General features: G+C 48.7%; 1 protein-coding gene across 1 annotated transcript in view; it reads left to right on the forward strand.

Moving 5' to 3' along the window:
- Positions 1–12,576, forward strand: part of STAB2 (stabilin 2) — a 150,877-nt gene that overhangs the window by 125,511 nt on the left and 12,790 nt on the right. The window contains exons 48-56 of the mRNA XM_080935775.1: positions 1,010–1,099; positions 1,520–1,666; positions 3,220–3,276; positions 4,300–4,426; positions 6,118–6,267; positions 7,870–7,974; positions 9,379–9,486; positions 10,803–10,996; positions 12,398–12,539. Coding sequence (XP_080791901.1) covers positions 1,010–1,099; positions 1,520–1,666; positions 3,220–3,276; positions 4,300–4,426; positions 6,118–6,267; positions 7,870–7,974; positions 9,379–9,486; positions 10,803–10,996; positions 12,398–12,539 — 1,120 coding nt within the window. The remainder of the gene's footprint in view (positions 1–1,009; positions 1,100–1,519; positions 1,667–3,219; positions 3,277–4,299; positions 4,427–6,117; positions 6,268–7,869; positions 7,975–9,378; positions 9,487–10,802; positions 10,997–12,397; positions 12,540–12,576) is intronic.

Here is a 12,576-nt window from a genome sequence, read left to right on the forward strand (position 1 = left end):
TCCTGGAGAAGCTAGATCACACGGGGAAATGGCAGTCCCCCATGAGGACTTATGTCGCTCTGAGACAGGGCTCCAATCCAAGGTGCCAGTGCCCTGATTTCCGTTCACTCATAGTGTCAGGTGGCTTCCTGGGTCTGCACAGCAAGTCACCACAGCCTTGGAACTGCAGAACGCCATTCCCCCACTGTGGTTGAGGCTAAACTGCTGACATTAAAGTAGCAAGGCCCTTTCTCCCAGGGGTTCTGCAGAAGTCCGTCCCCTGGGCCTCCCCTGGCTGCTAGTGGTTTCTGGCAGTCCTTGGCATTCCTTAGCTTATAGGTGCATCCATGCAGTCTGCCTTCACCTTCCCACATCTGTCCCCTCTCTGTCACAGTGTGCCCTGTAGCTTTCTCCTCCTCTTCTAAAGACCCTCTACTCTACGATTATTTCATCTTCCTATTAACTATAGTTACAGACACCTTACTCCCAAATAAGGTCATTTTCAAGGTCTTTGGGGTGAAGATTTTATACAGTTTTGTTGTTTTGTTTTGTTTTCTTGAAACAGGGTCTCGCTATGTAGTCCTGAGTAGCTTTGATCTCACTGAGTAGACAAGACTAGGCTAGCCTTGAACTCAGAGGTCTGCCTGCCTCTGCCTCCTGAGTGTTGGGATTACAGGTGTGTGCCACCATGACTGGCTATAACTTTTAAAGGATCACATTTCAGGCCACAAAGATGCCCTGAACCGTTCCCCAGCTGAATCCACTCATCTTCTCATTGTCTTCATATACCTAGATAGCCCAAGGATGTCCAGGATGCCCAGCCCTCACAAACCATCCCTCCAGAAGGAACCTCCGCCCCGGAAAGTCATAGGCATCCCTCACCTTTGCTTACATTCACTGTTGCCTTAGCTTGAGTTGTTAAAACATGTAGGAAATCTTGTGTTACCCTTTGGAGCTTGGTTTGCTGGCACGGGTTCTCTGGTCCTTCGGTCCCAGTGCAGGTGTTAACACGGCTTCCTTTCTCCCTCAGGTTTTAGCTTCAGACCTCCCCAGGTCTGCTTCCTGGAAGACCCTGCAGGGCTCAGAGCTGAGTGTGAGGTGTGGAACAGGCAGAGACATTGTGAGTGTCATGGGGTGAGGGTGATCACATGACATGAAAACCCTTCTCCATCGTAAGTGTTTTGAGTGTGAGGGTGACCTCGTGACATGAAGACTGTTCCCCAACCATTCCTACTCTGAGAGGCCTTCTGGTATCTTGAGGTGTTTGGGGCATTGCTTTTGTTTTACATGATCAGCAAGCTCTTTTTATTGTCACTGGCCTCAGGAGTGGCTAAGAAGCATCTGATGCACCTGGAATTCCAGGCTCTCGTGACAAATGCAGCAAAACCCTATGTGTTTGTTTATTTTACTCCTTTCTAAGTCTTATAAGTACTAGCTACATTATACCTTGTGGGAGGAAAACAAGTTTGGAAGAGATCATTGATTCTCTCTCTCTCTCTCTCTCTCTCTCTCTCTCTCTCTCTCTCTCTCTCTCTCTTAGGGTGAGCTCTTCCTAAATGGACAAATGTGCAGGATCATACAGCGGGGACTCTTGTTTGACGTGGGTGTGGCCTATGGCATTGATTGCCTGCTAACGGATCCTAGCCTGGGTGGCCGATGTGATACATTTACTGCCTTCAATATTCTGGTCAGTCCTAAAATTACGAAAGAGACCAGCCCTGGTGATCCAGCAATAGACGTCAAGGAAGGGCCATGAGAGACCAGGCCCTAGGAAACCTGAGGGCCAACAGATAGCATTCTTCAAACTCAGCACCAGCAAGCATCTGCTTAGCCAGTTGCAGGCCTTGAATATTCTTGGTTAGCCACCATCTACCCATGATTCCTTCATCACTAAGGAAGCAATGCTAGGATACCAAATGTTAGTCTTCTGTTGTGCCATTCTTTTTCAAATCCGTCCGCTTATTCATTCAACAAACATTGTTTGGAATTCCTACCAGGTTACATCATATATAGATGACATACTTGGCAATTAACAAAAATGGTTCCATATATAAATACGTACATATATATGTATATGTATGCATACATATATACATAATATATGCCCTACACACCTCCATTCAATTTCCTATTCATCCAGTTAGCCACACTGAATGAACCTATGCCGTGGGGCCCTCCATCTACTCTGCAAAATGTGTTCATCATACAAAATATGTCCGGCTTACCATCATCCAACAATCACAGATGAAAGCTTCGAGCTACTCTGTTCAGTGCCCACCCACAGCAGCCCAATAATGAGAGTAGTTGCTACCAACTCCACCGTGTAGACTTGGAAACTGAGGTGAAGTGGCTACACAGCAGAGTTTGTCACTGCCCTGTCTGGCATCTCTTAGACAGCTTAAAAAAACAACTCCATTTTAGGATTCCATCTTAAATGGGAGATAAAAGAAGTTTTGTTCCCCCTGTTTTATCAGGTGTAACTTTCTTAATTTGTAAAATGTACCCATACACCTTTTTCCAGATGATCAGTTTCTCTTGACAATTCCCCCCAAAGGTCACATGGCAGCAAGAAGTATATTGTCCCTATGCTCTACCTTCTGAGAACTAAAGTTCAGAATGTATCAGCGATTGGTCAGAAGCCCCACGGCTAACTTAGAATTCCATTGCGTGTACCCACATCCCCTTTGCCACAGTATGTCCGTACCACACTTCCTGGGCCCAGATCTGTACCTCAGGGGACTGATTTCAAACCTCGGAATTCTCCAGGGCAAAGTGAAGTGTGTGTTTATATGATCCTGGCCATGGCCATAGCTTAATCACCACTAAGGGGAGTGGGTAGGTGGGTGGCTGTGCACACGCCCATGTGTGTCTGCGCAGGTGCATGCAGAATGCTAGAGGTCCACCTTATGTGCCGTTCCTCAGAAGCCATCCACCTTGGTGTTTTGAGACAAAGTCTCTCAGTGGAATCTAGGGTTCGGTGATCAAGCTGGGGTGGCTGAGCAGCCATCAAGCCCCCAGTGCAGGGACTACAGGCATGCACCCCCATGTCTGACGTTTTATGGGATTTCTGGGAATCCTCATTCTTCTGCTTGAGCAGCAAGCACTTTACTCACTAAACTATCTTCCCAGTCCCGGATAAAGTTCGTAATTAGCTCATCCAGACATTAACCAGGAACATTTCCTTGTGATCGCTAAAATTCTTGCTATTCAGGATGTTAAGTGTCTCATATCGCACCTTAGGGGGAATGCGGGAGCTGTTTAACCACTCCCAGATGCCCACCACAGAGCAAACCAAAGGTAAGTCTGAGTCATGTGATTTGGAGGGCACAGGGTGATGCTGCGTTCTCAGACAAGAACAGACTCATCCGCGTGTGTTTCATTCTCAGACCTCAGTCTTCTGATCGGGGCACGTGTACGTGTGAAGGGGCACATGAGTGTGTTCCATGGGGTGAGACGAGTGTTCGTACCCCAAACAGTTAGTTTACTGACCAACTTCTAAGAACTGTCTTGAAAATTCATGGAATTGCATATCTAGAAGAGAATAGAAAATTGTTACAGTTATAAAAATGGTGCATATTGTTCTCTGTTGTATGCTGGGATATGTGCGTGTATATACATCTCACACGCACACATGTATATGTACATATTATGAGGAAGAAATGAATTTCGGAGAAGGAGGGCATTCAGGCCAAGACCACACCAAGTAAGAAGCAAAGCTAGGAATTAAGACTAGAAAGCCATGTGTAGTCACAGCTCAGACCATCAGTCTTGGAGTCCATGAGTGTGGGAACATTCCAGTAGTCTTTGGAATGTTACATGACTTGTCAGTGTTACCTCTGTGGGGGGAAGTTAACAAACAGTTATCTGTAGTCATAGGAAAACACGAGTTCAGACGCAGAGCTATATCTAAGTAGTTGGCCCAGAGTAAGCGCCCACCAAGTGTTATTTGCATTACTTATTGTACAGTCAAGAACTGGGCTGGGAACTCAATGGTAAAGCCTACAGTCAGCCTGTGTGGGACCTGGAATTTAGTTCTTGGCAAACACACACACAGTCACTCCTACAGTGAATGTCACCCCTTCCTTGCTGAGGATGTGTGTGATGGGAATTTGCCTCTCTCCCCATCATCTTCAAGGAATCATTCCATTTGCAAACAGCTCTAAGGGCTCCTGTTCTGCCAATCCACCCTTGGCCTGCCTCCCTCCAAAATTCCCCTTTTAACCTCAGTAATACCAAGACCCTCCACTAGGGGCGTGCTGGAGCCCCCGCAGTCCAGCCCAGTGGAGGAAGGTAGCAACCGCAGGTCTCACTTTCTTCCAGGGTATGAGGATGAAGTGTACCTACAGCTTGCCTTGGAGGAGGACCATGGTAGGCTGCCAGCACATGTGCACCCTGGTGGTCCAAGTCCCCACGTGCTGCCACGGTTACTTCATGCCAGACTGTCAGGGTGAGGTTACTCCTTCTTGCCATTCTAAAGGGGTGTGTGTGCGGGCTGTGCTTTTCAAAGTACCCAAGTTCTAAGGAGGTAGGGAAACCCCACCCTCATGGTTCCCAGGCCTAAGCCTAGCTCACTGAAGAGTTGTGTATGCGTCTCCTCATGTTTCAAGTTTTACTGAGATCCTACTATACATCTACTTTCATGTTTAAAGTCAGCCCACAGCTGGGCCAGAAGCACAGTCATCCCCCCCCCACCCAAGTGCTTTAAAAGACATGCCATATTATCTGTTGTTGGTTCTGTACCCTGTCTGTCACGCTGGGAAGCATGTCTGTACAAGTGCTTTGACATGCTCCTGTCTTTGAACAGCGATGTACTGATACAGTTTTTCGTGGGCCGTGATTCCCTTTAAGTCCACAGTCCCCAGGGTTTAACATCACCCTCTCTTCCTTGGTTCCTTGTCAAAGGGAGCTTGATCTCGATTTGGAAACCTTGGTACACCTTCCAGTGACTAATGTGCTAGCAGCAATGCCTAGCAAAGGCCTAAAAAGATGCCACATCTATTGGACTTTGCTCTAGGCAGCCTCAGCATAGGCACATCATATTCACACTTACTTAGTTTTGATAACAGCTGCACTGAAGCCCTCGTAATAGATGAAAAATAGAAGCTCAGGAAAGTTAGGAATGAGCCATGATGTCCCTCCTGCCGTGTGTGTTCCATTCATGGTCTAGGGCAGTGCTTCTCAACCTTCCCGAGGCTACAACCCTTTAATACAGTTCCTCGTGTTGTGGTGACCCCAAGCATAAAATTACCTCATTGCTACCTCATAGCTGTGATTTCGCTACTGTTAGGAATCATAATATAAATATCTGACTCGCAGGATAGCTGAAGTGTGAGCCCAGTGATCCCCAAAGAGGTCCAAGAACCCACAGATTGAGAGTCATTGTTCTATAGGAAATGCTGGGCCGAATGCAGTCACCCAGCTCCAAGTGTCCATCACTGAAATAACTCAGTAACTAAGCAGCTCATCACTAAACAACTCAGTCACTGCTGAAAGGCCATTAGAAACCTTTACATCCCCTTATCCCTGCAGGTTTGCAGGATGCTCTCAGAGGTCTGGAGCTGCAGCTCAGTTGGAATGCACAAGTTCCTGGGTTTGATTCCCAGCACGGCATACAAGGTGTTAGGGTACACACCTGTAACCCCAGCACTCAGGAAGTGGAGGCAGGAGGATCAAATGTCCAAGTTAAACCTTGGCTGCATAGCAAGTTCAAGTTATGTATAATTATACATAAGATTTTTGTCAAATAAATAACATTTTAAAAACATATTCTCAGAATATGCCACCTGATCCTTGCAGTAATGGTGTGGTATAGGTCAAGCTGACCCCGTGTCATGGTCATTATTGTCATAGTCACTATCACTTAGACCTACAAAGAACTAAAACTCAGAGCAGGTTCTCCACTTAGCCCAGGCCTCCTCGAAGCTGTGTGTCCTGACCCCCGGTTACAGCATACAGCCCATAGCCCTGTCGGGGTGGAATCAGATCAGACACTTGAAGCGTGGGTCCCAAATGCCAGTGACTCACCCTGTGTGTACTGACCCCCAGGAGCACTGAGAGGCTGTCAGAATTAACTGTGTTTACAGCAATGCTGAGTGGTCTTGGAGACTGAGTGGTAACTGCTGTTTCCTTTCCTTCCAGCCTGTCCTGGAGGACCAGACACACCATGTAATAACCGGGGCACGTGCCATGACGTGTACACACCCACGGGACAGTGCCTATGCCATGCCGGTTTCAACGGGACAGCCTGCGAACTCTGCTCACCTGGGAGATTTGGGCCTGACTGTCAGCGTATGTGGCCTCTTGCCTTTGTTTGCCCCTGTATGATTCTTGTCCTCATCCCTGCCTGGGAATCACTTGACCTGGGAGTATTTTTTTCTCCCACCCACCTGCCCCTTGGATGTAGTCCCTTGAAAGAGCCTAGCTTCTACAAACTTGCAGCCCCTGAAGCCACCCAGGAACCTGTGGCTGAGCCACAGCCACTCACTATAATCCTGCACATACATGGTGACTACTAGCATTCATCAAGTACCTATCATGTGCCAGGCATACACAGTTTTCCATTCAATCCTTAGCACAACCTTGGAGGTAGGAACTGATGTTGATGAAGAAACTAAGGTGGGAAGAGATTAAGCGATACTCTTGACTACTTGGAATTGTCCTAAGGTTCAGGGGTACAGAGGTTAGAGGGCTGTAGAGACAATCCAGCCCTCATCAAAGAGAAACAGAAAGTTATAAAGGCTGTCTAGGCGTGTAAGCAGATAACAGATCTCAGCAAAAGACTCTCATACAGAGAATCTAAGCCACAGGAATATCGAGAGCCAGCGGACAGAACCTTCGGCAATGCTGAAGAAGTCTTTAGTCAGCACACAGGGCCACTGAGCACTCAGAACCTCGATGAGGAGCTGACGTTTGCATTTTGGTTAGTTAACATTGCAGCAGCCTGTGTCACAAGAGGCCACCGTCCTCGTGCACAAACCAAAGTAGCTTTCCTAGGGGAAAGCAAATGCAGAGGTCTAGGCAAGTGGGCCTGACCCTGACCTGCCAGAAACAGCAAGAGTAGGTAATGAAGGGGAAGATAGGAAGGAAATGAAGCCTGAAAGTCACCAGGAGCCAGAGTACACAGGGAATTCTGGACCCATGGAAACTCATCAGCGTCTTTTCTAAGTGTGGCAGGCAAAGTGGCCAGTGAAGGGTTGGGAACAGAGGACTGTTGTGAACAGATTGCGAAGGATGGCTGTAATGGCCCTGTGGAGTTCACACAGTGGGAGAGCAAATGCTGAGACAGGGCTGCCACTGGGAAGGCTGGGGCAGTCATGCATGGAGGCTGGGGCAGCTGGGGAGACTGAGGCAGCCATGCATGGAGGCTGGGGCAGCTGGGGAGGCTGGGGCAGCTGGGGAGACTGGGGCAGACATGCATGGAGCCTGGGGCAGCTGGGGAGGCTGGGGCAGCTGGGGAGGCTGGGGCAGCTGGGGAGGCTGGGGCAGCCATGCATGGAGGCTGGGGCAGCTGGGGAGGCTGGGGCAGCTGGGGAGGCTGGGGCAGCCATGCATGGAGGCTGGGGCTGGCACAGCCATACTGAAGTATTAAGCAGCAGAATTGATTCATGCTTTTGAATTTTATTTTTAAATAGATCCCCCCAGTGAAGTTGTCACCCCCATCTGTTCTGTGACATGCCCCATGGCATTCTATTTGTGTGATACAGCTTTGTGACCTTTATCCTCACACATTCAGCCCTGTGAAAACACAGTCTTACCTGTCTGAGCTTCCCGTGCTCTGGTGTGGATTTGGGGAATTCTGAGGGAAAGCAGTGGTGACTGTGGTAGAAAGCCTGGCGGCCCTCACGCCGAAGGTGCCGTCACTCATTACTGGCTCTCTGACTTCTCTTACAGCCTGCAGCTGCTCTGAGCATGGACAGTGCGATGAGGGCATCACAGGCTCTGGGCAGTGCCTCTGTGAAACTGGGTGGACAGGCCGAGTTTGTGACACTCTCACAGGTGTGTTGGGGAATGGCCAACCACTGGCAGCCCGTGGTTCGGGAGACTCTATTGAGGGAGGGCAAGGAAGCTGGAATCTGAGTGATAGCTGAGGAAATGACAGTGAGGGTGTTCCCACCTCCACCTGTAAACTGTGGGTGTTCCCACCTCCACCTGTAAACTGTAGGTGTTCCCACCTCCACCTGTAAACTGTAGGTGTTCCCACCTCCACCTGTAAACTGTGGGTGTTCCCACCTCCACCTGTAAACTGTGGGTGTTCCCACCTCCACCTGTAAACTGTGGGTGTTCCCACCTCCACCTGTAAACTGTGGGTGTTCCCACCTCCACCTGTAAACTGTAGTTATTCCCACCTCCACCTGTAAACTGTAGGTGTTCCCACCTCCACCTGTAAACTGTGAATGTTCCCACCTCTACCTGTAAACTGTGGATGTTCCCACCTTTACCTGTAAACAATGTGAGTATTCCCACCTCTACCTGTAAACAGTGGTTTGAACTGTGGCCTGGACCTCTGGAGGTTGGTGGGTTGGAAGAAAACTTGATGAAAAGATTTTACTCCCATTTACAAACCATGCAGTGGAAATGCCTCAATATGATGGGACTCAGACCCAAGTGCGTGGTGACAGAAACCAGGTGGTGTCAGGCAACTCAGTCTCTGGAGTCCTGAGATCAGGGTGTGGTCTGATTCTGCTACTTACTGCATGCATTGGACGGCCCACCCTCACCTTGCTAATCTGTAGAAAGCTGAGCATTCTGCAGTACACCCTGCATGACTCTGAAGGGCCCGTGTTTGTATCTGCCATATCACAGTTGCTTCCGTTACCATCGTGGTTGTCATCACCGTCAAAATCTTGATTCATGCTTTTCTGAGACTCTGTGCTCTAAAAGGTCAAATTATTCTGCCTGAATCAGTGTCCGTTCCTCCTTCCTGGAGTCAAGAGCATCACTAGGCTCTTGGGGGAGCTTCGGAAGCTCTAACAGTATGATTGGCTTTGCTTCCATCTAACAGCTTCAGGTTGCCTGTGCTAACCACAGCCCCATCCGATCACCAAAGTGCCAGACTTCTCCCCAGCTCAGCAGTGCCCTTGAAAGACAGTGGAATTTCTCTTCGGTTTAACCTTCTCTGCCTGGTCGCCCACGTTCTTAGGGCAAAAGAGTCTGTTGGACAGGTTCATGCCTGCTTGCAAGTTTGGTGGGATAAAGCTCTAAATAGTTGCCTCTGAGGCAACCTGTGCATTATCATCTGAACTGACTCAGACTCTGCAAGATGGGAGGGTCCTCAGCAATAACCCCCTGTCTGCCATTTATGAGACACCTGAAGAGTCCTGGGGAACCGAGTGGGCACCGAGAGGGCGAGGCTGACTCTACACAGTGGGGCGCAGGGTGAAAGGAGACCTCTCTCCACAGTTGTGATTCCAGTGTGCATACCTGCTTGTTCCGTGCATGCCACCTGTATGGAGAACAACACGTGTGTGTGTAACTTGAATTACGAAGGTGACGGACTCACGTGCACAGGTGAGTCCTCTCTGTTTACTTAGGAAACAGGAGCAGGCACAGGAGAGGAGCAGGGTGTGGTCACACCGGCTGGGCTGCACCCTGACCCTTCCACTGTCTGCTCAGGCCTCTGCGACAATGCCCGTCCTCTCTTGGACTCTTTTTATCAATGGTTTGTTCACAGTTGCCCCACCTACCTCCCAAGCCACAGTTTTAAACTTCTTAAATTGCTTTGCAAAACAAGATGTGCTCGTATTTCATAGTATTTTCCTAACTCAACAATTAATCAGTCTTACTTGGAAAATCCAGAAGCTGACTACAGCATTAAGATGAGAAAGTGAAGACTGAAGACTACATATCTTCTGGCCCCCTTACCCTGTCTGCCAGTGAGAGGGAACCCTGAGCCTTTCAAACACTAGGCAAGCACGCTGCCACTGAGTTATAGCCGCCATCTGCAATGCCAGTCCACACAAAAACGTTTCTTCTATCTTGTATAAGAGTTTGAAGGAAGACCTTCAGAGCTAACACTCCTAGGCTATAGGATGGAGAAGGGAAAGAGGAGGGAAGGAGGCAAACCTCCATCTCTTTAAAAACAACCCAAATTGGCAAAAATCAGATCTTCCACCATTCTGTCGGCTGGCACTCATGTCATTCCTCAATGCAAGAGAGCTGGGAAATGTCACCATCTCGTTAGACCAGCCATAACACGTTCCCCCTACAACTTCGACTACAGCAGAGGAAAGGGCATGGTGAGCAGTCTCTGCCATATGTACTTTCTGAAGTTTTCTATAAGCAAAACTTATAAATAATAGATATTGTCATGCCTGCCCTTTTGTAGCCCAGACCTGCAGTGGGCTAAGATGGCACCCTCCCAACATTTACCATCCATCAAGACAGTCTCTCACAGGTGTGGCTGCAAGTCGGTCAGATCTGAGACTTACTCAAATGATTAGAGGCTGTGTCAAATTAACCAGGACATAGACATGGGCAGACAGACAGACAGACAGACACACACACACACACACACACACACACACACACACACACAGGCAGAGGTTGGGGGAAGGAGGTAGAGAGGAAGGGAGAGAGAGAAGGGGAGGGAGAGAGTCCTAACAGCAAAACCCCCAATATTTCTAAAAATTACCTAAGCTATCCTATAAGTATATGAAAAGTCTGTCAGGGTGTCATAAGGACATGAATCATACACAAGTCAGTAGAGAGCCAACAGATCATGGGACCAAACATGGACACATGATGACTGTTACCCACTCGCTGTAAGAGGCTGACAGATAGACCTGGACAGTGGCTTATGAAGCCCTCCACCGTTTCTCTTGCAGTTGTGGATTTCTGCAAACAGAACAATGGGGGCTGTGCGAAGGTCGCCAAGTGCTCCCAGAAGGGCACCCAAGTCTCTTGCAGCTGCCAGAAGGGCTACCAGGGGGATGGCCACAGCTGTACAGAGATAGACCCCTGTGCAGATGGTGTCAACGGCGGATGTCATGAGCATGCCACCTGCAGGATGACTGGACCAGTGAGTGTCACTCCCCTGGGGACATTTAGGATAGCAGCCCTTTGTGCCCAGTTCAGCCTGGTGTCCTCAGCTACTGGCCTCTGCTTCCCCTCCGGTGTCTGCTACACCATCTTCCCACCTTGGTGTATTTCTAGTAAAAGTCAGTGTATCTTCAGCAGAAAAAGATATTAGAGTCAGACTTAGTGAAATACATATAAGTTCTATCGTTTAGTTAATAAGACTATACCAACATCACTTCTTAGCTTCCACTACAGCTGGATAATATCCTCACATTAAGAGAAGCTAATAGGTTATAGAACAGTGGTCCTCGACCTTCCTAATGCTGCAGCTCTTTAATAGAGTTAATCGTGTTGTGGTGACCCCAACCATAAAGCTATTTTCATTGCTACTTCAGAACTGTAGTTTGACTGCTGTTAGGAATCATAATGCAAATATCTGTCCTTTCTGTTGGTCTTAGTTAACCCCTGTGAAAGGGTCATTTGACTCCCCCAAGAGGTCATGACCCACAGGTTGAGAACTACTGCTAAAAAGGGTCCCCCATCTTTCCCTCCCTCCCTCCCTCCCTCCCTCCCTCCCTCCCTCCCTCCCTCCCTCCCTCTCTCTCTCTCTCTCTCTCTCTCTCTCTCTCTGTCTCCTTCCTACTTTCCTATGAGTCTATCATGGCTCCAGATACAAAGTTCATTAAGACAAAAGACGTTGGTAAAAACAGCATCAATGTGACCCCTCCTCCAGTCTTCAGAAATTGAGTCAGTGCTCCATTTCTTTGTTGGGAAGAGAGCTGGTGGGACACAGTACCCATGCCAGTTACAAACAGATCTACAGCCAAGCAGCCTTTGAGACTTAGCTCTGAACATATACAGTGTGTGGCTGGAGTTCGACCGCTTGGTATCTTTGAGCCTCAGTTTCTCCACATGAAGCAAGACCAGCAACAGAAGAGACTTCATGGGGTTTGTGACATTAAATGAGGACAGTCTCTGATTGGACCAGTGGTCACAAAGCAACAATTAAGGACTGAAGTGGGTGCCAGGTGTACATGTATGACAAAAAAAAAAAAGTTCTCATATGTAAGAAGCATAGCCACAGGTGGAAACAGGGGGCATTTAATATAAAACTCAACAAACAACCCTGGCACCAACTGAGAAAGGCCACGAGCAGAGGTCAGGCCCACTCGTGGGATAGTGGGCAAGACTTGCTTCCCGCATGTTGCTTTGAGTGAGGGGCTCTGGGAAAGCAATACATGTGCTAAGAATGGCAGCCTCTCACCATAAACCTGCACACACACAAGACAACCTGCTTGCCCGGTGCACAGTGCCTTTCTGAACTGCTCCTGTGTCGGATGTGTGTCCTCTGGTGCTGGGAATCACGGGGGCACTTTCACAGTTCCCTGCTCTCTTCCCACAGGGCAAGCACAAGTGTGAATGTAAAAGTCACTATGTCGGGGACGGAATGAACTGTGAGCCCGAACAGCTGCCCCTTGACCGCTGCTTACAGGACAACGGACAGTGCCACCCAGATGCCAACTGTGCAGACCTTCACTTCCAGGGTCAGTGTGGCTGTGACCCTGGCCCAAAGCACCTATC

The sequence above is a fragment of the Micromys minutus genome (genome assembly GCF_963924665.1).
Source record: "Micromys minutus genome assembly, chromosome: 22".
Classification (NCBI taxonomy): domain Eukaryota; kingdom Metazoa; phylum Chordata; class Mammalia; order Rodentia; family Muridae; genus Micromys; species Micromys minutus.